The sequence below is a fragment of the Acomys minous genome (assembly GCF_964271855.1).
Source record: "Acomys minous genome assembly, chromosome: 16".
Classification (NCBI taxonomy): Eukaryota; Metazoa; Chordata; class Mammalia; order Rodentia; family Muridae; genus Acomys; species Acomys minous.
Window position 1 is genome coordinate 41,867,751 of NC_140498.1, and position 26,008 is coordinate 41,893,758.

At 48.3% G+C, this 26,008-nt stretch overlaps 3 protein-coding genes across 3 annotated transcripts; 1 reads left to right on the forward strand and 2 right to left on the reverse strand.

Moving 5' to 3' along the window:
* Window positions 1-1,392: 1,392 nt before the first annotated feature.
* Window positions 1,393-2,366, forward strand: LOC311587332 (olfactory receptor 1f45-like; the record flags this gene model as incomplete). Its single annotated transcript, XM_084764002.1, has 1 exon — window positions 1,393-2,366. The coding sequence occupies one exon, from the start codon at window positions 1,393-1,395 to the stop codon at window positions 2,332-2,334; it is 942 nt and encodes a 313-aa protein (XP_084620128.1). The 3' UTR covers window positions 2,335-2,366.
* Window positions 2,367-4,878: 2,512 nt separating this feature from the next.
* ZNF200 (zinc finger protein 200) lies at window positions 4,879-10,264 on the reverse strand. The gene is made up of 4 exons (XM_084764016.1): window positions 10,177-10,264; window positions 7,334-7,413; window positions 6,940-7,066; window positions 4,879-5,530 (listed from the first exon to the last, which is right to left on the reverse strand). The coding sequence occupies exons 2-4, from the start codon at window positions 7,361-7,363 to the stop codon at window positions 5,232-5,234; spliced, it is 456 nt and encodes a 151-aa protein (XP_084620142.1). The 5' UTR covers window positions 7,364-7,413; window positions 10,177-10,264; the 3' UTR covers window positions 4,879-5,231.
* A 3,518-nt stretch (window positions 10,265-13,782) lies between these two features.
* Window positions 13,783-23,842, reverse strand: MEFV (MEFV innate immunity regulator, pyrin). Its single transcript, XM_084763994.1, has 10 exons — window positions 23,530-23,842; window positions 21,303-22,088; window positions 19,449-19,795; window positions 19,090-19,170; window positions 16,900-17,130; window positions 16,498-16,520; window positions 14,869-14,984; window positions 14,374-14,681; window positions 14,047-14,079; window positions 13,783-13,907 (listed from the first exon to the last, which is right to left on the reverse strand). The coding sequence occupies exons 1-9, from the start codon at window positions 23,804-23,806 to the stop codon at window positions 14,068-14,070; spliced, it is 2,181 nt and encodes a 726-aa protein (XP_084620120.1). The 5' UTR covers window positions 23,807-23,842; the 3' UTR covers window positions 13,783-13,907; window positions 14,047-14,067.
* Window positions 23,843-26,008: the final 2,166 nt, after the last annotated feature.

Consider the following 26,008-nt stretch of genomic DNA (forward strand, 5'->3'; position numbering starts at 1 on the left):
AACACTGTGACCCCTCTGATGAGGTGACTCATTAAAAACTGCTTTGAGAATGCCAATCATCCCCCCTGGGACGGCTCTGAAGTTAGGATTCTCTTCCAAATGTGTTGATTACAGGAGTTGATAAACTCTGGTACTCTAGATGAGACTGCCCTACTCTATAGATAGAAATAAATCCCAGTAAAGCATCCAATCTAGAGCGGTGGCTCAGAGGTAACAGCAGTGACTGCTTTTTTAGAGGACCAGGGTTTGAGTTCCAGCACCTCCACTGCGACTCAATCATCAATGTGAGATTTGCAGGAGATCTGACATCCTTTTCTGGCCTCCTTGGGTACCATCTTGTTCTTCCCTCACTGCGCTTCACACCAAATGTTTTACAGGATGAAACCTGGCCCTGAAAGGCCAGTTCCTCCCAGGGCTGCCTATAGGCTAGTGTACCCTAAACCCTCTGTGCTCAGTGACCAATGCAAGGAAAAGAGGTCACTGACTCACATAGGAGGTTCTGTGCTGAAAGTTAGAAGGATCCGGACTGGTTCTTCACACCTCCAGGTCAGCTCTACACTGAGGAAGCTCTCAGGGACTCTTCTCTGGGACTCCTCTACACACTGATGGCTTCATGCCCAAGTTCTGACTGAGGGCTCAGATGATCTGCTCCGTCATTGCAGGCCAACGGGGACCAGGAGCTAGGCGCCATAACTACTTCCTGCTGCTCTGTAATGAGACGCTTAGGGAGTCTATACCCAGGGGAATGGATGATGCAATAAATACCTGTCTAAGGCTCCCAAACCTCCTCCTGACACAGAGGGCTAGGACAGTTACCAGCCACCCTCCACCTTCTCAGAACCTCCCTATATACCTGAGACTTTCCAACCCTTGGAATAAAGAACACTATTGCCCAGCAACTCCAAGGTGAACATAACGGAATGGGCAGTGTTTTCACAACAGCAGAGATGATAATGCTTGCTTTTGTAACAAGTGCTGCCCACTCCCTCTCATAGAGACAGCACCAGGAGGCATCACAGTCCGTCAGTGGGAGCTTGAGAGAGGCACAGGAGCTGGCTGCTTCTCCTTTTACTTGAGCTCCTAAGAGTAGGAGAGAACTGGAAATGTTACCAGAGACATATAGGATTTCAGGGATGAGTGGTACATGTGTGAGGATGCTTTTATATTATATTATATTATATTATATTATATTATATTATATTAAATAAAAGCAAAAGGGTGAATCTGGGGAGCCAGCACCATGTAAAACTGACCATGTAAACTGAGTATGTGGGAAATGAAAGTAGATCTTAATTCAGAATGTCTACTGCAGGCTTAGTGTGAACCTGGTTGTAGCATCCAAAGGTGGAGACTGCATTCTGACCTCTGCCCCTGTTTACCATAGCTGGACTCATGAGAGGCAGCAACCAGACCAGCGTCTCCGAGTTCCTCCTCCTGGGCCTCTCCAGGCAACCCCAGCAGCAGCAGCTCCTCTTCCTGCTCTTCCTCATCATGTACCTGGCCACCGTCCTGGGGAACCTGCTCATCATCCTGGCCATCGGCACAGACTCCCGCCTGCACAGCCCCATGTACTTCTTCCTCAGCAACCTGTCCTTCGTGGACGTCTGCTTCTCCTCCACCACCGTCCCCAAGGTACTGGCCGACCACGTCCTCGGGAGTCAGGCCATTTCCGTCTCTGAATGTCTTATGCAAATTTATTTTCTCTGTGTCTTTGCTGTCATGGACAATTTCCTGCTGGCTGTGATGGCCTATGACCGGTATGTGGCCATATGCCACCCCTTACACTACACAACAAAGATGACCCAGCAGCTCTGTGTCCTGATGGTGGCTGGGTCGTGGGTCACTGCCAGCCTGAACGCTCTGTTGCACACCCTGCTCATGGCGCGACTCTCATTCTGTGGGGACAACATCATCCCTCACTTCTTCTGTGATGTGACCCCCCTGCTGAAGCTGTCCTGCTCGGACACGCACCTCAACGAGCTGATGATTCTTTATGTCGCAGGGCTGATCATGATAGCCCCATTTGTCTGCATCCTGATCTCCTACGTCCACATCACCTGTGCCGTCCTGAGAGTCTCATCCGCGAGGGGAAGATGGAAAGCCTTCTCCACGTGCGGCTCCCACCTGGCCGTGGTCTGCCTCTTCTATGGCACCATCATATCCCTGTATTTCAGTCCCTCATCCTCTCACTCTGCTGCGAGGGACACAGCATCTGCCGTGATGTACACAGTGGTGACCCCCATGCTGAACCCTTTCATCTACAGCCTGCGGAACAGGGACCTGAAAGGGGCTTTAAGGAAAGTGCTCACCAGGGCGTTTTCATCTACTCAATAAGGCGGAAAACAAAATCATGGAAAGAAGTAATTTCCCAGAACATCATTTTTATTTTATTGTGTGAAAGGAAAGTTAGCATTTTGGTTTTGTTAGGAACGTGTCTTCTATTTCTCTTGGGAAAATAAAAATCCAGGTTACAGACTAAAGATGTGACAGGTGGAAAGAGTTGAAGATGCAGCTCAGTTGTAGGGTGCTTACCTAGCACATAGAGAGGCCAGGCTTAATCCAGACTCCTGTCAAAATAAATAGAATTCTTTTTAAAGATTTAAAATGGGTGTGTGCCTGTGTGCATACACGTGTGTTTGCATCTCTCTCTCTCTCTCTCTCTCTCTCTCTCTCTCTCTCTCTCTCTCTCTGTTTGTGTGTGTTTACCTCATGTATGTGGGTGTCCAAAGAGACCAGAAGAGGATTCTCTGGAGCTGGAATTACAGGTGCCTGTGCATCATCCAGTGTGGGTCCTGGACAACACATTTGGGTCTCTGGAGGAACAGCAAATGGCTGAGGAGCTATCTCTCTTGCACAATAAAAATGCTTCAACCAAACCTTTTTATTCCCCTCACGAGTGTCCTCCTGACCAAAGACACCACAAACACACCTACACTGTGTAGCTGAGTACAAGAGGGGACCAGTGAGGTGTCTCAGGTGGAAGCTGCTACAAGGAAATTATGATAAGTTGTCTTCTTTGGGTGATGCTGGAAAGGAGTTGGGGGGTTGGCTGTTGCTTCAGATGGGCTGTCAGTCAGGCTGCTTGGGATCGGCTCTCTCAGTGCATCTCATCTAGAAGGAAGGAACAAAGCTTGAGCTCCGAAGCCACGAAGCATTAGCCACTTGTGTTGATGCCATCTTGGAGCACAGGATGTGTGGGTACGTTCTCAGAAGTCATAGCTACAGGATGTGTGGGTATGTTCTCAGAGGCCAGTCAGCTACAGCTCTTGGGTGCCAGTGCTAAGCTCCCCTTTTCACAACAGAGTCCTTGATATGAGCACATCTCCATGAGCCCCAACCTGGCAAGGCGATCACATTCATTCAGACCATTTCTTCCTTGGTTCGGTTCAATACAGGTTGTGTCTTTAAAAGAGACAGTCTGCTTTACCCAGGTTTTCCAATTTGTGAGCAGATATTTTTCAGAATATTCCTTTATTATTCTTTAACACTTTTCTTTTTTTGAGATTTTTATTTATGAGTGTCTTGCCTGTCTGTATGTCTGTGTACTATGTGCATGCAGTTCCTGAGAAGACCAGACGAGGGCACTGTGTCCTCTGGATTTGGGGTTACAGACATTAGCTTCTATGTGGTTGCTGGGAACCAAATTGTGTGGTCTGGAGTAACAGCCAGTCTCTAACTACTAGACCAACACTCCAGGTCCCTTTTACCATTCTTTATCGTCAATGGGGTTAATATGCTTTCTCAGTCATATCTGATTCATGGGTGGAACGGTGGGATATGGGGGCGGAGGAGAGGGGACAGCTTAGTGCAAAGGTGTAAACAGATCCTTAAGGAAAATTTGGACTCCCAACCCCTCCTGTGTTGCTTTCAGGATCCCATGACGAGAACAGATCCCTCCACCACATATGCCCATCTTTTTTCTTTTGTTTTTCGAGACAGGGTTTCTCTGTATAGCCTTGACTGTCCTAGACTCACTTTGAAGTCCAGGCTGGCCTCCACCTGCCTCTTCCTCTGGAGTGTTGAGATTAAAGGCGTGCGCCACCACACCCAACCATATGCCCATCTTGATAGATGGAGCTTCCATAGATCCAGAGCAAAAATGTCAAGCACATGTGGACTGAGTTCTCGAACACTGAGTCAAAATAAACCTTTCCTCTTTTAATTTTCTCAGGTATTTTATTATAGAAATGGAGAGCTAAAGCATTAGTTTCAGCCCTCTCTGCTCAGATGTACAGTAGTGGGCACAGAGCCCCTTGCCACTCTTTATCTTTCAGATTTTAGCAAGTTAAATTTTATTTGCATTTTTGCAGTGTTTTAACATTTCTCATGAGTTTTTCTTCTTTGATTCATTTATTTGGAAGTGTTCTTTAATCCCAAAACATTTGGGACTCATAATTCTTTATGACGCTTTTCAGGCAGAAGCAGGTTCTTTCCTGATCTCATGTTTGCTCCTAGGTCTTATAAGTTGAGGGACTTCTCAAGACCAAATCTTTTCCCACATTTTTTTTTTCAACTGTATGGTCTCTCAGCCTCATGGACTCTGTAGATGAAGCACAAACTCTTCATTTGGGGGGAAAGTTTCCCACATTCTGGACACTTATATATTTTCTCCCTTACATAGATTCTTTCATGGTGACTGATGAAACTTCGATTGAAAGTTTTTCCTAACTGAGAACTGGAACACGCCTCTCCCCACATGGGCTCACTTTGTCTATTAAGCCTTGTTTTATGACTGAATCCATTCTCACAGTTGCTACAGTCATAGGGCCTCTCACCAGTGTGAGTGTCTGGTGGGGGAAAAGGTAAGAACTGCTTTTTTGTTTTTTTAATCTCAAATGTTCAATTCTACCAATGAAGACTCAGGAGCCAGATGCTGGGGTGAAAGCCTGCTCGCTCAGAGAGGCAGAGAAAACACCCAGCTGACCTTCCTCCTCAATTGACATTGCCCCAAAAGTTCTCCTCCATGCTGTCTCAATAAATCCTCCTGATTGTCCCTCCCTTATACTTCCTGTGCATCTCTCTGTCCTTCCTCCTGACTTCCTCTTACTCTCTATGGTTTTTTTCCTATGCTGACTCCATCAACTGGTTGCTTGCTCTGCCTCTTGACCTATGGTTGACTTTATTTAATTTTGTTTACAATATTCAAGCAGAAAGCTCTCGGATAAAGGTGTGTGCTAGGGTTGACCACACCACAAGTAGAATCAGGCACAATCTTGGGGTTCACAGTGTGATCACACATCTTGCAACAAAGAACTTTCATGAAGCTGCTCCCCACATGGGACACACTTACAACCTCTTTGTTTTCTCATCACATATTGCGAGAGGTTTTCTAGGGGAGCGTTGTTTTCAATTGTAACTAGAAGGCTTCTCAACTTCCTCTGCTGGGGAATAGGTGCATTTATTCTTTCTTCTTGGAAAGCTGGAGGTTGCTCAGAAATCCAGGACCAGCCTGTTGCGTCAATATCTGAAGACCTCTCTCTACAGTCTTCTTTCTGAAGATCCTCATCCCCGTGATTATGCTCACTGACCGCTGAAACGGAATGTTACACTGTTCAGAGTTATGGCTTCATTGGCCAGGAGAAGTCAGGAGTCGGGTTTCTTATGAAATAGTAACTTTGATGAGCCACGCAGTCCCAGCATTTTGGAGACAAAGGCAAGAGGAATGCTGTTCGGTACAAACGCAACCTGGTCTACATAGTGAATCCCACCCAGCGGGGGCCAGATAGCAAGACCTTGTCTTGTAAAAACAAAACCCAAACCAAAGCAAACCAAACCAAACAAAGCAATAAAAGTGGCTGGGTAAGGAGACACTAGCTTTTAACTCCAGCACTCGGAATGGAGAGGCAGCCAGACCTATGAGTTTGAGTCTAAAGCTAGAACTATGCGGTCAACGCTGTCAAGGTCTGGCGCTTGCCAGAGCTGGAACTTGGCCCCCTTTTCCAGCTACACTCACACCAGCTCTCTGTTGCTGGTGCTCTCCTTTACTGCTCAAGCTTCCTGTTAATTCCTTTTCACAAGCTGGAAGCTCAGCTAGGTGGGGTCTTGCCCTGAGGTTATCACTCTTTATCCCATTTACCATCACATTTTTATTTAAACTTCTTAATCTCCTTGAGCACTGGACTCAGCTCCATTACATTTTCTGGCGCGCCTTCCCTTCTTACACTGTATGTTTTGTGTTACTTCTCCTTGTCCAGCTGGTTCCTTTTCATTACAGTGGAGTACAAGAGAGCTTACTAGTAACCACACGGCACTCCCAATACAAGGTGGTCTTGAAATCTCCTCTGCCAATGCAGGTGATCCAAAAGTCTTCAACAAGGCCAAACCTCCTAGTGGTGCCACTTCCTACAGCCAAGCATTCAAACACATGAACCTATGGATGCTATACCTATCCAAATCACCACAGATCCTATCTCAGAAACAAAAACAAAAACAAAACTCTTCCTCTTGTTTCTGTTAGTCATTTTGTTAAAGTGGCAAATACTGATTGAGTTTCAGGCCAGATTGCCAAATTCTGTGAAAACAAAAACCCACAAAACTTAAGTGGTATCATCAAATGAATTACTGATTTCAGAAGTCAGTTATGTTGCATATAACAGGTATGTGTTCCTTTGCTGTCTATCCATTACTGTATAGGAAAACAGTCTTCCATAGCTGCAGCTCTGTCTTAGGCTCTACCCAATGACTGGGCATTTGCACTTTGTTAGTGTGAGCACTATTCAACCACTGCAAAGACGGAGAGTAGACTTCTAGGCTAAGCCTGGTGGATGCACCTATAACCTTAGGACTTGGGAAGTAGAGGCAGGAAAACTTCCACGTTTTATGACAGCCTGTTCTGTACAGTGAGTACCAAATAAGCCAGGGCTACAAAACAAGACTCTCTCTCAGAAATAAGGAAACAGCTCTCTTTAGCATACAATCTAAACAGGAAGGACTTCTTACCCAGTAACATCAGCTCCCCAACGTGACTATTATTTTCCTTCTCTGAGCTGGGTTGCTGAGCAGGATGTGCGCTCACACATTCTTCTTGGGAGTGAGAGATGCTCAAATCCTCAAAGACCATCAGTTCCTGAAAGAACAAGAGGCTCCTTCTGTTTAACAACTGAGGTTCCTTGGCAGCTCTGCTGCTTATGAAAGACTTAGACCCAAGTAAGTGAAAGGGACCCATAAACTCCTTACAGGAGCAGCATAGACAGGACAGCCAGGCTGAGGAGGCAGAAAAAGCCAGAAGAGAAACATCCACAGAGGCTGACTTTCAAAACTGTACTAGATATAGTCTGACAGAAAGTGGAAGGCTGCAAAAGTAGAGAAGGTGAGGCAGACAAATAAAACCCACCGCGGGGCTGGCTTTAAAACACAGAAACATCTTCTGTGGGACTCTTCAGGGAAGACGTCTCACCAAAGGATGGGTCTGCCCTGGGGAAAGAGGAAGCTGTGGTTAGTGAAGACTCAGGGACTCTGCCAGACGCTGCCCACAACTTCAGGCCGAGCTGGCCTTGCTCCTTGGCAGGTAACTCAGGTAACCACTTTCTGTTCCTGTGAGACCTGGGATCAAGTCCTTATGGGAGTCTCTTCATTATGAAAAAGAGTTCTCTAAGCGAAATTTTCAACAAAGAGGTTACCATAGGAGGAACTAGATTCAAGGAGACTCTGAAAAAGCACACAAGTTCTAAAATCCCAGAAACATTGAAGACTGGGCTGGAGAGATGGTCCAGCAGTTAGAGCATGGACTGTTTTTCTAGAGGACTGAGGGTCAATTCCCAGCACCCACATAGCAGCTCACAATTGTAACTCCAGGATATGACACCCTCACATAGCCAGACATGCAGGCAAAATACCATGCACATAAAAATAAATATTTAAGAAACTGAATACCACTTGCTAATTCATCCAATTTCTACACTCTTAAAAGATATTTCCTGGAGCTGGGCATAGTGGCACACGCCTGTAATCCCAGCATGCAGGAGGCAGAGGCAGGCAGACTGCTTTGAGTTCCAGGCCAGCCTGTCTACAGAGTGAGTCCAGGACAGCCAAGGCTACACAGAGAAACCCTGTCTCAAAAACAGAACAAAATAAAACAAAGCAGATATTTCCTAGGCTAGAGAGATGGCTCAATGATTTAAGAGCACTGGTTCCCTTTAATCCCAGCACATGGGCGGCAGAGGCAGGTGGATCTCTATGAGTTTGAGGCCAGCCTGGTCTACAGAGTGAGTTCCAGGATAGCCCAGGTTACACAGAGAAACCCTGTCTTGAAAAACCAATAAAATAAAATAAATCCACTCAGAGTGCCCGAGTAAGGTTGATGAAATTGTGCGTGCTGACCATTCTGAGAAGTCACACACCGTGATCCTCTCAAGTTCCAGGCAGTGCTAGGGCGTCAGGCCCGGGGCTTTGTACATGGGAGGCAGGCAGTGCTCTGCCAACTGAGCTACAGCCCTAGGCCAGGACTCTTTCTTGCAGAGTCCCTCTGACTCCCCAGAACCAGGCTCTTTTCTTGTGAAACAAGAGCATGCTTCACACTATTGCTCTCAAGGCCTGAACTCATAGCCTCACGATCGCCAAGGGCTACGAGACTTTCTTACTTGACGCATAATGGGTGGGTCAAGACGGGAACGGCCCTGGGGCAGCCCAGAGCCTGGAGGGACTCTCAGGACAAAGGCTTGTTTTGCCTTTGTGGACAACAGAACCACTTTTGCAGTCCTCATGATTTTTTTAATGGCAATTACAACACAATCACACTCCTTTCTGGCAGCTCTGGAGTCACCTTTTTTACTGAAGGAAATCCACCAGATAGCCAGGCTGCAGACAGAGAAAACTAAGAATTACATACAAGACAGGGCAGGGCGCGAGTACACTCCAATATACAATTATAGACATAATAATAAATACAGGTTAGGTGGGGTGGACATTTGAGGTCTGAACCAGAATGAGAAGCTAGCTAGCTAGCGTAGTTAGTCATAACTGGAAGGGAAGATCCCGAGCGGGGTACTCTGAAAGAATACCCTGGGCCAAACAGAGGAGAATAATGACTGCTGGAAGACAGTTAAGAACCAGTTTCCTAGGCCAGGCGTGGTGGCGCACGCCTTTAATCCCAGCACTGGGAGACAGAGGCAGGCGGATCGCTGTGAGTTCGAGGCCAGCCTGGTCTACAAAGTGAGTCCAGGATAGCCAAGGCTACACAGAGAAACCCTGTCTCGAAAAACAAGCAAACAAAAAACCAAAACAAACAAGAGAGAGAGAGAGAGAGAGAGAGAGAGAGAGAGAGAGAGAGAGCGAGCGAGCCAGTTTTCCTTTAAAATAGTGCAATAGCCATGCGGTGGTGGCGCAAACCTTTAACCTCAGCACTTGGGAGGCAGAGGCTGGCAGATCTCTGTGAGATGGAGGCCGGCCTACTCTAGAGAAACCTTGTCTCGAAAACTCAAACAAACAAACAACAAAAAAGGAAAATATTACGTGTAAACCCAGTATAAGAGTCATAATTTAACTCATGATTTCACATAGAGAAATGGGCTAGAAGACAGGAGACCCAGGGTCAGTGTTGTGTGCCCTCTCAGGACAGGTTGACTCCAGGGTGGGCGGCGCACTCAAGGCCCTGTTTACTTTTGGCTGCTGTTCGGAGGCAGGACACATCTGCCTAGGGCTCACTGGGTCAGACCCACCCATCTGCCTAGGGTCACCCGTGACCCGTGACACTCTTTGGGGGAGCACGTGGTACCCTAGCTGCTTTTGCTCACCCTCCCATCAGCCGGCCCAGCCTGGCTGTTTGTCCTCACCGCCCTCTGCCTTTGGCACCCTCAGCCTCAGGCGCTAAGACCTGGGTTCCGGAAATGACTCAGAAAGCCAGACGCGAGAGGCCTATCTCTATCCTCCACCTTCTGAGTGCCCTCAAGAGCTATCAGCCACAGTTTGGAACTTGCTGCCTTCAGTTGCGAGGACATCAAAACCCAGTTCCTTCTGGGAGGCCGGATGTCTGAGCCTCTTTGAGGCCCCATCCCGGGAGCCACTTCCAGTGCGGAAGCCTGGTCTCCCGGCTCCGAGTGAGCGCTCAGTGACTGGAAAGGCAAGGTTGAAGTCTGGGTGGTGGAGCTCTTACAAGAGGCAGAAACTACTCTCTGTGGCCCACTTGGGAGGCGAGAAGCAGGAAGCTAGTTCTGGTCCTCCCTGGAGTGCGCACTTAACCTCCACAAGAGGCCACTCTAGTGTTCAGTACTCGCTGGGAAATGTAGTTCCCTCCAAACTACTTCTGGGAGCCTACCAGGTGGCAGGGGTTGCGGGGGTGGGGGGGAGGCGGGAACAAGGGGAGATGCTGCCGGAAGTTGGCCACACGTGGTTGGCGTCCGTTTCCTTTGCAACATTCCTGAGAGTTTGGGGCACACCTATGCGTGCGCCCTGGGTGTGTGCAGTGCTAGTGTCCGCCCTGCCCCGAGGTCTCAGCAGACCCAGCGTGTTGGGCTGCGCTTAGATTACAGTTTACTAAGCTCTCTGTATTGTCTACGTTTTTAAAAGTAGAGTTTCCTGTTTCCCTGTTCATTTTTGGCCTCTCACAGACTCCAGATCCTTTCTGATCTGGAACTCATGGCAGTCTCCTGCCTCATCCTTCTGAGTGCAGGGAAAACAAGTGTGACCGGCCAACTCTTAGCTCTTCACTCTTTCTGTGCTCAGGTTATTCCCGGTGAAGTACTGATGAGTACTGCTGAGGGTTAGGACAATCTGTAGCCACAGATTCCTTTATTCATGTGTTGTGGCATTCAAATCCCCTGTGAGAAACCAAGACTTAGGCTCTTTTCAAATTCAGATTAAATGAATTTATTTATTTATTTTTAGATTTATTTATTTTATGTATATGAGTGTGCTGTTTTCATGCACACCAGAAGAGGGCACCAGATTACATTACAGATGGTTGTGAGCCACCATGTGGTTGCTGGGCTTTGAACTCAGGACCTCTGGAAGAACAGCCAGGGCTCTTAACCTCTGAGCCACCTCTCCAGGCCTGAATTTATTCTTAAGGCTAGCAGAAGGACCCTTAGAGCCAAACAGCATGACGTGAGGGGGTGGGGGAAGGGCTAAGGTGGGGCTTTAAGGCAGCCATCAGAAAGGTGTGTGTTAAAACGTCCATGGAACCCACATCGGAGTGTGGAAATTGTTTTACTTCCCTCAGTTTCTTACTTCCCGCTATAATAAAAAAGACCATGTCAGCTGTTTCCTATAGTGAAAGCAGGTTTTACAGAAGCAAAGGCAGCTGCTAATACTTCACAGCCCATCAGTCTATTTTCATCTCCCCTGCAGGCTACTGCATCCAGGCACTACAGAGCGGACAGTCCTACACGGAACGTCTGGTTCCATGTTACGTCTCTCTAGTCATCATGCGGGACCTGTGTGAATTACTGCTCAGACCGGATAGATTGAGCAGGCAAAACCACACTGCCATCAAGTTAGGGCTGCCTGTCACATCCTCACAACCTCCATGAATGAAATGCCAGCTTCCAGTCATAAAAAATAAGACAATGTACAGGTTGGTAAACTTTTATTTTAAGTGTGTCAAAAAAAAAAAAAGTGCCAGTAATAGTCAGCTTCCTTAACCGTGGCTTAGAATAGACAGGGTGAAAACTGTGCGGCAACAAAGTGTTTTGGAAGGTATCTGCTTACACATAAAAGCTTACAATACAAAAATGAGTAAACAGTAAAAAGTGTATGTGTGTGAGGGGTTTTTTTGGTTTTGCTTTTTTTGGGGGGGTCGGCGGTTTGAGACAGGGTTTCTCTGTGTAGCTCTGGCTGTCCTGGACTTGCTTTGTAGACCAGGCTGGCCTCGAACTCACAACGATCTGCCTCCCAAGTGCTGAGATTAAAGGCGTGTGTCACCACCACCCAGCTGTTTGTGTGTGTTTGTGTTTTAAAAGCCAGGCATAATCCCAGTGCTGGGGAGGTACAGATAAGGGGACTTCCTGGGGCTTGCAGGCCAGCTGTCCTACCTTACTTAGCCAGGTTAAGGTAAGTGAGAGACCCTGTCCTCCCTGCAATTCCCCCCCAAAAGATGCATCTGAGGAATGACCTGAGGTTGATCTCTAGTCTCCATGTGCCACCTGCCCCCCACATATAACCATACGTGTATGCAGACAGGCACATACACACAAAAGTTGTATTGTTACCCAGTAAAACGTATAGCCTGCCTTCAGAACTATGGTTGAATCATTATATGTTAATGTAGTACAATACCACCAATAAATAGAATCAATTAAAAAGCAATTTACAAAGCAGTATTTTGTAATGATAAGCACAGCAGAGGTCTGCCTGACAGGAAACTGATACATAATTCTCTTCAGGCTGAGAGAGTTACTGGAGAGTTACTGGAAGACAAGATTCCAAAGGCCATGGTTGGGCCTCGAGATAGGAGGAAGCACATTGGAGACACATGATATGGAGAGCTAAATATGGTGGCGCCTTTAAAACCAGACAGGTGCTTCATTAAGAGTAAGAGCAAAAGAGAGAGAGAGTGTGTGTGTGTGTGTGCCCCTCTTGCAGTCTGCTTATATTTATTTTCTGTAGGTTGTATGTGTGCACCAGACCAGGGCAGACAGAATGATGGACATATTCTTGCACTGGGGAGGGGAAATGAAGTGGGCTCACGTGTCTCAGGAACACCTTAGACTACTAATTCATGCAGGATTAGGCAGTAGCCATGCACTTGCTCTTCTGAGTGCCACGGCGTGTCATTGTTGGGTGTGCCACCTTCACTTTGATTGCCGGATTGACATGCCTCCAGTGGATTCGGCTGCTCTGGGGACTGTGACGGCCAACACTGTCAACCTGACAGGGTTTAGAGTCACTCGTGGGACAAGCCCTGGGCACGTCCGTGAGAGCGGATCTTGAGTACGTTCAGGTGGATGTCAGTGTCCCCTGGCTTTGAGTCCTGGACTGCATAACAAAGAAAGAAAGATGGGCCTTCGAAGTTTGTCACTCTGTGCATCTTGATGGTGGATGCAGTGCCACTGCCTGCCACTGTGGCTGCTCTGCCATGATGCAGACCCTTGAACTATGCGTCAGAATGACTGCTTCCTCTCCTAGTTGCTTTCATCAGGGTATTTTATTACACCAATCGGAGTACTAATTCATACAGGCACTATTATTTTCTTCTTCTTCTTCTTCTTCTTCTTCTTCTTCTTCTTCTTCTTCTTCTTCTTCTTCTTCTTCTTCTTGAATGGAGGCTGGCCTCCATACTCCACAGTCAAAATCTACCAGGCCAGGTCCGAACTCACAGGGAGCACCCTGCCTCCGCCTCCCAGACTGTTAGAATTATAGGTATGCACCACCACACCCAGTCTAATATTATTTGCTTATTCATTACGTCCCTTACATCTGCTGACACCTCGTTACTGGCTGCTGAGTGCCTGAATGCAAGACATAAGAGCAGAGGCCAGAGTGGAGGTAGATTGGGGGGCCTTCGGTGACGTCTCTGGTCAATGGCTGGACTCAGAGCAGCCGTGGTCTTCCCCTCGTCACATGCCCCAAGGTTAAATACAGGTTGAAGGAATTGGGGGAACAGAAGCCAGTGGGCATGTAGATGTGGGATCCGGCTGTCATGTTGTAAAAGGGAGTGTCCCTGGGTGAGTAGTGCAGGAAGATGCCCACCAGTTTCACAGGCTGGAGGAAAGTGGGCTCCCATTGCTTTGTCATCATTAACACCCAGCTGCCGTTCTCTGCAGCTGTAGCTCCCTTCCTGCTTGCCAGAGCTTTTGCATGCTCCCAGGACCCAAACTCCACCTCCCAGCGATGGTGGCTGGGGTGGAAGCTGGGAAGATCCAGTGCAGTGACAGTCAGGCAGTGGGTACCACTTGTTTCCAAATCTCACACTCTTCATATCATCAGAGATGATGAGGCTGGGGTGAGCAGCTGCTGGGTCAGAGTCACAGGCACTGCAGGAAGGATAAAAATACTGAGCTGGGAGCGGGATCTGTGGGCTCCTCCCAACGGTCTCCCCATCTAAGGAAGAGGGGGAACACGCAGGGGACCCAAGACACCAAGGCTACTACTTGCCTTGATGGAAGCACTTACCTACATGTTCCTAAGCACCAATCAGTTCTGGAACTACAGAGGAGGGAAAAAAAGAACAAAGCTATAAGCAGAGAACCGAACCGCCCGATCCCCACAAGGAAAGAGAAGGATTCTCCTGCTTGGGGCTCTGCATCCTGCGTTACTTATAACCCAAGGCCTCCCAGGTACCCCAAGGACTGACGAGGTTAGTTCAATCAGCAAGGCAGACACAGAGGGATCCAACAGAGCTGTGGGGCTTTTTATGAACAGCTAAAGAGTTCCCCCAAAGGCACGGATAAAGGATCATTACAAAAACTCTTGGCTAGCTTCTATTGCCCCCATACTTACAAAGGAAGGTTTCCATTTCAGGAAGGATCTAAGTTTTCTTTTGTTGTTCTGAGAAAGGGTCGTATGCAACTCAGGCGTGCCTTGAAACGGCCAAGGCTGAAGGTAATCGTGAGGTTCTGACCCGCCAGCTTTCTCTTCTGCATAAAGCACCATGTCGCTGTCCTGTGTGCTTCTACCATCACATCTTAGGTGACCTTCGGGAGTCAAACCCTGGGCTTTTGTTATGCCAAGCCAGGGCCCTCCCCACGTGGCTGCGTCTGAAGCACCGACTGAAGCGCCCAGTGTCTCCATTTCGGTGCGCAGCGTTTCTGAAATGGAGGAAAGGGAACAGAGAGACACTGAGTTAGCCGAGTGAGCTCGATCAGAAAGAAGCTGGAGGCGGGGTCAGGAAGGCTTCGGTAGCCAGCTGGGGAAGTGAGTGGACAGGCTCTGGGCCACCTGAAGTCCAGGGAGGAAGTGGGCAAGGGCTTTCCATCTGCGTCCACACTGACGCACCTGAGAAATGCTGTATATTCTTCTCCACAAACTTTGACTTCTGGTAGAGCAGGTGGATCCTTTCTTTAACATCTGCAGGGGTGGCCAATGGCTCAGAGACAGTCATCATCTTAGCCCTGGAGACAAAAGATTGTTGGTCAGAGGATACAGGAGCAAGATGTAGCCCGAGTACCCATGAGGTGGCAGTGGGACCATGCCCACTAAACACACCCGTGGCAGTTTAGGCAATGCCAAGAAGTCCTCCCTGGACTCAGGGCTCTGACACTGGTCCTCAGCATCAGCTGCACATCAGCATCTCTGAACTGCTTTTTATAAAAGTCACAGCGAGCTTAAACAACAACAGCCTTAACATTGAGTTGGTCTTGCTATCAGAATTTTCTATGTCAAATTAATTATAGTTTTCTACTATTTCTATTGAAAGGAAAAAAAAAAGAAAGAAAGAACGAAATGCTCCTTCACTCCTATTAGAACGGCCATTAGAGCAGAAGTAAAAGATGCAAGTTGATGACAAGGATGTGGAGAAATTAGCACTGTGGGTGGGAATGGGAAAGGATGCTTCTACTGCTAGAAATAACATGCAGATTCCTTAAAATGTTTAAATAGGGTGGACATACAGTGTCTAGCTATAAGTGTAAAATCTGAGAGATTGAAAGCAGAATCTCCAACAGGACGTGTATACCCGTGTTCACAACAACCCTATTTCTAATAGCCCAAAGGCTGAAACATTCTAGATGTCCATCAATGCTGAACAAATAAGGAAGATGGATGTGATATCTGCATACAAGGATGTGATATCTGCATACAGAGGCGTGTCATTTGGCGATTCATCGGAGTGGAATTCTGATACATGAGCCGTGAAAATATCGTGCTGACTGAAAGTAAGCCAAAGGCTAAAGGACGAACATTGTATGATTCTGCTTGTAGGAGTTATTTAGAACAGCCAGGCCAATAAGCTGGAAAAACAGAGTGGTAGCTGCCAGGCAATGGGGAGGGAGGATGAGGAATGAGTGTTTCTGGCACAGAGTTCCTATGTGGGAAGACAAAAGGTCTGAAGGCCGACGGCGGTAACAGGTGCGCACTGATGTGGCTATGTCAACGTCAGCGCACCGCAGACAGAATGTAGCTGAAATTATGGGTTATGCGTATTTTACTGGGAAAATAATCTTTTAAAAAACCCACTAAAACCCAAGTCCCAACCACAAAACTGAGATTTCCTTGTTGTGGCTGTGGCTTGGACACCAGGATTGTGTCAAGTTCCTAAGTAAGTCTGAGAAATACCTTTTCTATCTCACCTCTCTCGTCCCCTGCCTGCTGGGCTTAACCCACCTCTAAATTTACCTCCAAAGGTCCTCCCCCCCACAAGGACCACTGTGGCCATCCATTGGAAAGGCTCCTGGGTTCCGCCGGTCTGGGAAACATTCCTTCCTCTCGGCATTCCATTCATGCCCGCCCCACTCCCGCCTGGTCAGACTCCCGTTCTGTTCTTCCCACACAAAGCCAGGAAAGATGATCTCAGGAAGCTTCAGGAAACAGGACTCCTGAGTTACAGACCCAGGTCCTCCCTACGACTGTCTCATCCAAATACTTTCTGCAGGGCACCCAAGGGGACACCATGGGACCCCTCTGTACCTGTGCAAGGTGACTCTGATGTCCTAGGAGAGAAAAGAAAGAAGCCGTCTGTTACCAGTCTCCAAGAGGCTGTGATTCCCTGACTGCAAGCTGCTCTCTGGCCTTTCAAGGCCTCCTAGTCCTAGGGTCCTAGTAATAGGAGCATCCCTCCGTGTCATAATCCTTATCACATGGGTGGAAGCCTTGCTCTTTCCTGAGCAATGATGCCAGGGGCATCCTAGATGTTGAGATATTCTGGGTTCCCGTCAAAGAGGCGTGAGCCCAAGAGACAACATGAGTTATTGAGACCAAGTCTCATTCCAGGCCTCAATGGCCTCGATTCCTGACTTGGGCAGTGACAACAGCCTGAGTCATCCCCTTGGGCACAGTGGGTAGGGCAAGGCCAGCTGCCCGCACACTCACCTGCATGAACTTCCACTCTGGCTGGTCTTGCTTGGCCTCCAGTTCTCCAATCAGTTCGTCCAGGAGGGCAATGTCATGGGAAACCTGGGTGTCATATGTCTCTCGGACCTTGCTGATGGTCTGGCCTAGCTCCTGTAGCCAGGTCACAAAGAGTTGCTCTTGCTGTTCCAGGAATTGGTACAGCTTCTCAAGCTGACAGGAAACCCTCTGCTTCTGGGTTTCTGTTTGCTTCTGGGGAACACAGAATTAGGAGGCATATGAGTGCGTGCTGCGGACTGGAAATAGGTATCTAGGGCTGGTCTCAAAGCCCACCTCATAGAGATGGACGCGAGGCAGCCTTCCTCAGCGTGAAGCTCGGATGAGCACGGTTTCCATAGGTCATATATTTGAATATTTGGTCTACAGCTGGAGGAACTGTTTGAGACGGCTTAGAAGGTGTGGCCTTGGGGAGAAGTGTGGCTCTGAGATTGAGCTTTGAGGTTTCAAAAGCCCATACCATCCATTTCTAATTAGTTCTCTCCCTCTCTCTCTCTCTCTCTCTCCCTCCCTCCCTCCCTATCTCTCCTCTCCTCTCTCTTCTCTCTTCTTTTCTTCTTTCCCTCTCTCTCTCTCCCTCTCTCTCTCTCTCTCTCTCCTTTCCTCCCCCCCTCCCCTCTCAGCCCAATGCTTGTAAGGTAGATGTAAGCTTTCAATTTCTGCTTCAGCACCAAGCCTGCCTACCTGCCTGCTGCCATGCTCCCAACCGTGCTGGTCATAGTCTCTAACCTTTTGAGTCATGAGCCCCCAATTAAATGCTTTTTTAAATAAGTTACCTTGGCCATGGTATCTCTTCACAACAATTTAAGGTTTAAGTATCTTAAGATTTAATTACTTTTATTTTTAGGAAAAAATTTTTTTTCCTGAATGCATGTATGTGTGCCTGGTGCCCTCAGAAGTCAGAGGAGGGCTCCAGATCCCCTGCAACTGGAGTTATGGATGACTGTGAGCCACCAAGTGATGGGAATTGAACCCAGGTCCTTTACAAGAGCAAATGCTGTCAACTGCTGATCCATCTCTCCAGTCCCCATCTTCACAGTAACAACTTAAATGTAAGTGAGATTCTCGGCCTCTTACCGAGATTGCTCCAGAACAGGGAGCAGTCTGTATGGAACGTTCCAGAACAGACAGCATAAGAGAAGCTAGCTCTTAAGAAAATCTATTGAGTATGGTACCAGGTCCAATAGTTTTTCTTATTTCTTCCAAAATTTCCATGTTGAAGTTGTCAGCATCTCAGAATATGAGACAATTGGGAGGTGGATACTGGCAGATGTACCTGGTTAAGATGAGGTCATTCTAAAGTAGGTTGACATCCAGGCCATCCAGAAGTAGAGAGCAAGATCTAGTCTTAAAAAGCCCCCCCCAAAAAAAGGGGCTTGGGGACTTAACTCAAGCATAAAACCCTTTCCTACAAGTACAAAGCCCTAGTAGGTTCTATCCTTAGAACCGGAGGAAAAGGACACCAAAAAAGCCAATATAGTTTTTAAAAAATAAAATTTATAAATAAAAATTATATCATTATTATTATCATTCAAAGACAGGATTTCACTATGTAGCCCTGGCTGGCCTGGAACTTGCTGTATAGGCCATACTGCCCTCAGACTTGTGGCAATCTTTCTGCTTCTGCCTCTGAGTGTTAGGATTGCAAGTGTGTGCCGACATTCTTGATCTCCCAGTGTGTGTATGGGGGTCCAATGGAGCCCAGGCTGGTTTTGGACTTACTATGTAGCTAATGGGGAACTTGAATTTATCTTCCTGCCTCTGCCTTCCAACTGCCGAGATTATAGGTCTGTGTTACCATGCCATACCATACCAGTTTTTTCCGTACTGGGGCCTCATCGATCCTAGCCTTCTTTCTACTTTACTAGCTGAGCTACAACCATAATTATAACAACAATACAGAGAGTTTTTGAAGTGACAACTGATGTCTTCCAGTTTCTCTAAACTGTTCAGTTGTGAGAAGGAGAAAGTGAGCAGGTCCTGACAGGGAGCTGCAAGGGTGAGCTCCCCCTTAGTCCTCCTTCTCATGGACAGAGACTCAGTGTGGCCATCCCTGACGTGAATGAGGGCAGACCCTCAGGGACCTTTCCTCACTCTCAGTCCCCTCCTCTTTTCCGTGGGCAAACATGGGCAAGGGCTGGCCCTGGGACCCACCGGGCAGTTCTCTGTCTTTTTGCGTTCCTCCGCGCTCCCCCTCAGCTCCCTCAGCCGCTCCAGCTGTTTCTGGATCTGCTCCTGGAGAAGAGACCTGGTTAAGACGCTCACATTTGGCTCCTGCCCGTTTTAGCTCACACGGATTCTAGAGAGAAGGGAAGCAGAACCGGGGTGCTGCCATGGAGGTATGGGGGCGTGGGGTGGGTGGGAGGCGTTCTAGGAAAGAAGAGGTGTGAAGCCGGGTGTGGTGGCGCACTCCTGACTAAGGTGCCCACGTCCCAGAGGGGTTGGTTTATAAAGGACACGCGGTGCAGGTTCCAATTACGTGGGAGAAAGGGCGCCGGCCGTGATCGCCTTACCTTGTACTCCAGGGCCGCCTCCTCTATGGGGCGCACACGATGGCCTTGATGCTCCTGCGTCAGCCTGCAGATGAGGCAAATGGGCTCCCCGTGGTCCTCACAGAAGAGCAGCTGCACCTGTTTCATGTGGCGTGGGCACTGTGGCAGGGGCTGGGGGCTCTGGGCTCCACAGCTCTTTCCTGCAAGTGATCTTTGGCATTGGAAGCATATTGGTGAGCATCGGCCTGAGGCTTTGGGATCCCCCGGAGCAGAGGAACAGCTACAGGAACTTTGCACACAGGTGCCACCATGCAGGTCTCCTTCCTGGGTGTGACAAAGAGGACATGCAGCCTTGTCCCGTGACCTTCCTGGAGACACAGGAGTGGAAAATATCTTCAGTGGTAAACCCCAGATAGTTACAAGACAGCAACTGTTCACAGGATACACACATTCTCGGTTAGATCTGGCTACTTCCCAGCATGCTTTTCTCTGATAGCCATCCAATGAGGCTATGGACAGACCCCCTGGGGCTGAGAGATGAGGACAAAGCTTTCTGCTTTTCTGAGCCGTTGGCATCCTTGGGCATTTATAGTGTGAGAGACCCATGGCCCTTTGCTACAGATCCTACGTGTTCCCCTTGCACAGACCCAGATCTAGTGAGTCATGTACAGGAAAGTGAAACACGCGGACAGCATTTGCTCTCCTATTTCACACTACCACAGTTAGCTCACAACTCAAGCAAGAGCCCCTGGGCATGGCTGCCTTGTGCCTCGTTCGTTCGTGGACACACCCTCACTCCTAGCAGAAAACTTGGCCAGAAAACATGCAAGCATTTGGAACAAGTGTGCCGGGTAAATCCTCAACTCCCACTCAAGAATCATAAATAAAACCAAGGGACTTTATAAAGCTAACGGGAGACTCTCTCACAGTGAGGACGGAACAGTTATGAGGCTATAGGCAGTGTCTCTATGCCCCAGAAACAGCAGGAGACACACGAAGAAAGAGCGACACACGGTCTGTTAGCTCTTCCTTTCTCCTCCCTCCTGGCCCAGGAATTTGCCTCACAATCAAATGTCACAGTGTCCCAGAAGGAACCATTCTTGTGACAGAATCAGCTGTTTGCCTATCCTCACTCTAAACTGAGCTTCTCGGCCTCCTGTGCAGTCAAGCAGAGGCCCTTTGACCAAATTCTAATCAGAGGGAAGTCAGAACAAACAGCTTCTAGCAACTTTAAAAACCTTCTCTACATCACGGTGTCCCCTTTGTCCCTCCAATACTCGTGAGTGGAGCCAGGGCATCACCTATGAGGTTACGAATTTATGTAAGGAAGGAAGCAAGGAAGGAAGGAAGGAAGGAAGGAAAGAAAGAAAGAAAGAAAGAAAGAAAGAAAGACATCAAATCAGAAACCCTCGTTGTGGTCACGCAACCGTGAGTCACTTACATGAAAGAGGAACCAGCTTCTGTGCTGTTGACGCTCTAGTTCTGACAGACAAACACAATCCTGATGACGCCCCAGGAAGAGGGGTTTGGCTCAACCTCTTTCCCCTTCCCAGAGAAAGGTGCTTGTGGAATCTCTGCCCCAGCACTTACCCCCCCCCCCCCCCCCCGTGGGGTCACTGTGGTAAAGGAATACTTTAACCCATTCAGTCCTAGATTCTTAACCTAGCCAGCCTGTGGCTAGAACTTCCAAGAACTCAAGCACAAACTGAAATTTGATGCAACCCAGTCGTGTAAGATGTGTAAATGTGCGGTTTTTTTTTTTTCTTTTTCTGGGCCTGCATCACATTTCAAAGGGACCCCTGGAGGCCAGCAGGTATCCCAGCAGTATAAATCTGGTTAGAATAAAGGGAGTTTGGGGGAGCTGGGGGAGGGTACCTTGAGAAGCTGGGTCTTCTGGAGTTTGAGCTGGTTTTTCACATAGTGACAAGGACAGTTCTGCATAGCAGGTCTCTTGTCTCCCAGTTGCACTTTCCTCCCAGGATACAGGGCATCTCTCCTCTCCAATCAATGAGGTTTTGGAATGTTTCCTGAATGTTTCTTCATCCAGGACGGTGGAGTGTTCTGGATTCCCTGCGCCCTTTTCTAGAGCCCCAGCCGTCTCTCCGTTCAAGATAGCTGCCCTCACGGGAGTAGTTCCCGCGTGAGGACTCCCGCTGCTCGGTTCCTCTTGACTCAGGAGGGTTTCTGAATTTGGGGGTTCTCCTTCTCTTGAACAGGAGGTAATTTCAAGACTTTTGGGTCGCTTCCTTCCTGAAGGCAAATACACTTCGGCTTTCTTGCTTTCTCTCCTCACTGGCACGTTGTTGCTGAGTCCCTGCAGCCTCCCCGCTGAGCTGGCGTTCCTGCGGAGCTGGGCGCTTGCTGCAGTCTTGTTCTCCCTGTCCCCTGGGGACTGGGTGACCAGGCTTCTCTTATAGAGTGAGGCCGTGCTCCTGGCCCCTGGCCTGGTCTTTGACTCCAGGCTCTCGGGGCCCCTCTGATCCCTCTTTTGGACCAGAGATTTCTTCTGGGGTCCCCTCCCCGCTTCAGACTGGCTGGGTGGCAGGCTGTCTAAGTCTTCGCCACTCTGCCTTGTGCCATCACCTTCCAGGACACTTGTGGACTTAGTCTCTCCAGGAGACTGGGCAGAACCATCAATTCTATTTTCTTCAGTTACATGTTCTAGAAAGACAATCAGAGACGCTCATGAAGCTGTCCTACATTCAAGGCTGACGTTGAGGAAGGAAGAGAGAACCTCCTCAGAAGTTAGTTACTCAAGTCAAAGAACAGGACATTCTAAACAATAGCAATCAATAACACAGAACCATAAAATATAAAGTAAATGAAAGCTGGCTTGTTGTTATGGATGTTTGCATGACTATAGATGTGACAATTGATTTATAAAACAAAGCAATTAAAAGAAGAAGAAGAAGAAGAATTAAAACAGACCAGCTCAGCGAGTAGGTACTTGCCACCAAGCTTGGTGACCTGAGTTTGACCTCCAGAGCCCACAAGGGAAGGGACGGAATCAATTCCTTCATTTGTCCTGACCTTTTCATGGGTGCCACAGCGCATTAACACTCACTTACATACGCAGACAGGCACAACATACATAAATAAATTAAAATTAAAATAGGATCCCAGGGGGAGAGAGATTGCTCAGTAGTTCAGAGCACCGGAGGGTCTTCCAGAGCATCCAGATTTGGTTCGTATCACCCACACAGTGGCTCACAACCAGTTCTGGGGAAGCTGATGCCTTCTTCTGGCTTTTGTGGATGTCAAGTATGCAAGTGATGCACTCACGTGCATGCAAAAAAACCCAACCACACGCATAAAGTTAACTAATTGAAACAGGGACTTATTACTGAATCTGTTTTCTGTTCACTGCACAAACTGAAGAAAATCTCAGGCCCCAAAAGGGATGTGTATATATGATACTTGAAAACAACGTTGCATGGGTATGCTGTGTACACCTTCTAATCTCAGCACTCTGGACACAGAGGCAGGGGGATCTCTGTGAGTTTGAAGCCAGCCTGGTCTACATAGTGAGGTCCTGTCTAAAATGCAAAAACAAAACAAAACTAAACACCCAAACAAATTAAAAAAACAGTAAACAAACTTGCAATTTTAGGATATTGTTGCTTAAAATGACCAACAAGGCTTAATTCAATGAAGATAATCTGTAATTTTGGAACTTTCCATTAAAAGTAAAGAACCTTTAAGTGTGCTTGTAAAGGATGCTGAAATTAGGCAGTTAATAAGATTTTTCAGCCTTGTTAGTATGGTTGGATTTCCAGCCCTTTCTGCTAACCGAATGTTCGTCTGCGCATGCGCGTTAGTTAAAAAAAAAATGGAGTGAAGGCTTCTTCAGGATTCACACCATTCGAGCTCTGCTTGTCCTGATTCTCACGCACAGCTTCGTCTCTGGGAGCCTGGGGGAGAGGGGGGCTTCTCTAAGCAGGATACAAAGGCCAGAGAGAAGTTCGAGGCACACTGCTCAAGTTGTGGGGGAAGGACCGGGGCTCCCCAATCCTTAAGCTAGGGAGCTTGGGCCCAAGCGTTCCTTCCCTCCTCTACCAGTACCTAGCAGCCATGGCCGCTGGGAAAGGGCTTGGCCACATACCTGGGCCTGTGGCCTTGCGAAGCTCCTCCGCTAGTAGGCGCTGGTTGGTGGCCCGCAGGATCTGCAGGGTCAGCTTGACAGCATGCTCCTCCCCGTAGTAGGTGAGCAGAAGGCTGGCCAGCTTTACCGGCCTGGCCATCTGTATGTGGCTCCGGGGGATCCTGGAGTGGCCCTTCTCCATGGTGCTGTTTTGTAGCTTGAACTTAAACTTCTCGAAGTCGTAGGGCAACAGCTCCTCCAGGGTGTTTAGCAGGTGATCGCTACGGGTCTTGGCCATGTTGCTGGCCAGGAGGAACCGCAGCCAGCTGTACGGCTTCTGGCAGAAGATGAAGACCTCTCTCCCGATACTAAAGAATAAGCAAGAAGTAGCTTGTGAAATACTGAGCAACGCACAGGAAACAACGCAGCCTTTGGTGGGAACTGAGACTGACGATGAGGGCGTGTCCTGGGGGCAGCCCACTGCATCCCTCTTCAAGGATTCCGAGTCATTTCTGATGACGAGAGCTCTGCTTTGCCACCCTATGAATAAAAGGCAGGCCAGACTGTTAAGGGAGGTTCTGTGGTGGAGGTCCACACCTTCCAGATGCTCTCTTGCTCTCAGGACCCTGGGCTGGTGGAAGAGAAGGAGAGATGTCTTGCTTGAAGCTGGCCCCCTCTGGCTAAGTGCTCTCTTCGGCCTCTTGGGGTTTATAGACCTCCAGAGCCAAGGGGCAGGCGAAGGAACAGGCAGCAAATAATCCCTATAGGCTTTGCCTGGTCCTGCTCAAGAAAGTAGAAGCAGCGGGGCAGTGTGATGCAGTTCCAGTCTGTCTGGTCCAGGTCTAGTCTATCCACTAGCATAAACTTCTCAAATAGTGGCTCCGAGGAGCACCGTTGTCACCTCCATTCACGGGCATCTGCCCTCATCCCTTGCTCCCTGGGAGTCAGGGCGCTCTTCTTCTTCCCTGTGACCCTTGAAATGTATTCTCTAGGCGGTCACTAGGATGCTTGAGGTGCAAGGTTGGAGAGATGCGGGCATCCTTTGGCACAGGTGAGCCACGGTGAGCCTCAGAGTGGCTCCAAAGCCAACGGAGGATCCGTGGGAGAAAATGACCTATAGCTTCCGCCTTTATGAAATTCCTGATTTTTACCCTTAATCTCTTTTTTTCTTTTCTTTTCTTTTTTTTTTTGGTTTTTAAAGACAGGGCTTCTCTGTATATCCTTGGCTGTCCTGGAACTCACTCTGTAGACCAGGCTGGCCTCGAACTCACAATGATCTGCCTGCCTCTGCCTCCCGAGTGCTGGGATTAAAGGCCTGCGCCACCACGCCTGGCTACCCTCAATCTTTTTTGTTTGTTTGTTTGTTTGGTTGGTTTTGTTTTTGTTTTTTCGAGACAGGGTTTCTCTGTGTAACCTTGGCTGTCCTGGACTCGCTTTGTAGACCAGGCTGGCCTCGAACTCACAGCGATCCTCTTACCTCTGCCTCCCGAGTGCTGGGATTAAAGACGTTTGTCAACACCACACCTCAATGTTTTATTTTGAAAAATTTCAGCCTATAGAAAGTGGAGAGTTCGTACAAGGAACACTTCCACACTGTCTACACAGGCTGACTAACTGCTTCTGTGTTGGGCTGCCTCCTTCACTTTCTTCTTAACCATTTGATAATAAGTGGAAAGCACTGTTACCGATCTTTCTAAACACCCTAGGTATCTGTGATGGCTTATACACCCCACACACACGCACAGATTTTCTCTGTGTAGCCTTGGCTGTCCTGGACTCACTTTGTAGACCAGGCTGGCCTCGAACTCACAGTGATCTGCCTGCTTCTGCCTCTCGAGTGCTGGGATTACAGACATGTGCCACCACTGCCCGGCTTGTGCTGGAGTATCTTGATTGTGGACCTGACATGCTTGGGAGGAGAGACCCTTAACTGAAAAACTGCCTCCTTCAGATTGGCCTCTAGGCATGTCTGTTGGCATTTTCTTGATTATTAGCCCATATAGGAGCACCCAACCCGCTGTGGGTGACACCATCCCGGGCAGATGGGGTTGGCATGTACAAGAAATGTAGCTGAAAAGTCTAGGACAGCCAAGGCTACACAGAGAGACCCTGTCTCAGAAAAACAAACAAACAAACAAACAAACAAACAAAAACACCCATAAAAAAAGAAACATAGCTGAAGCTGGGTGGTGGTGGCACAGCCAGAGGCAGGTGGGTCTCTGAGTTCGAGGCCAGTCTGGTCACAGAGTGAGTTCTAGGACAGGCAGGGCGGTTTCACAGAGAAGCCCTGTCTTGAAAAACCAAAAAGAAAGAAAGAAACGTGGCTGGGTGTGCACCTGGGAGTAAGCCAGTGAGCAGTGTTCCTCCGCCATTTCTGCTTCAAGCTCTTGCCCGTGTGTCCTGCCTTGGCTTCGTTTGATCATGCACTGTACCCTGGAGGAGGAAGATAACCCCTTTCCTTCTCAAATTGCTTTTGGCCATGGAATTTATCACAGCGATC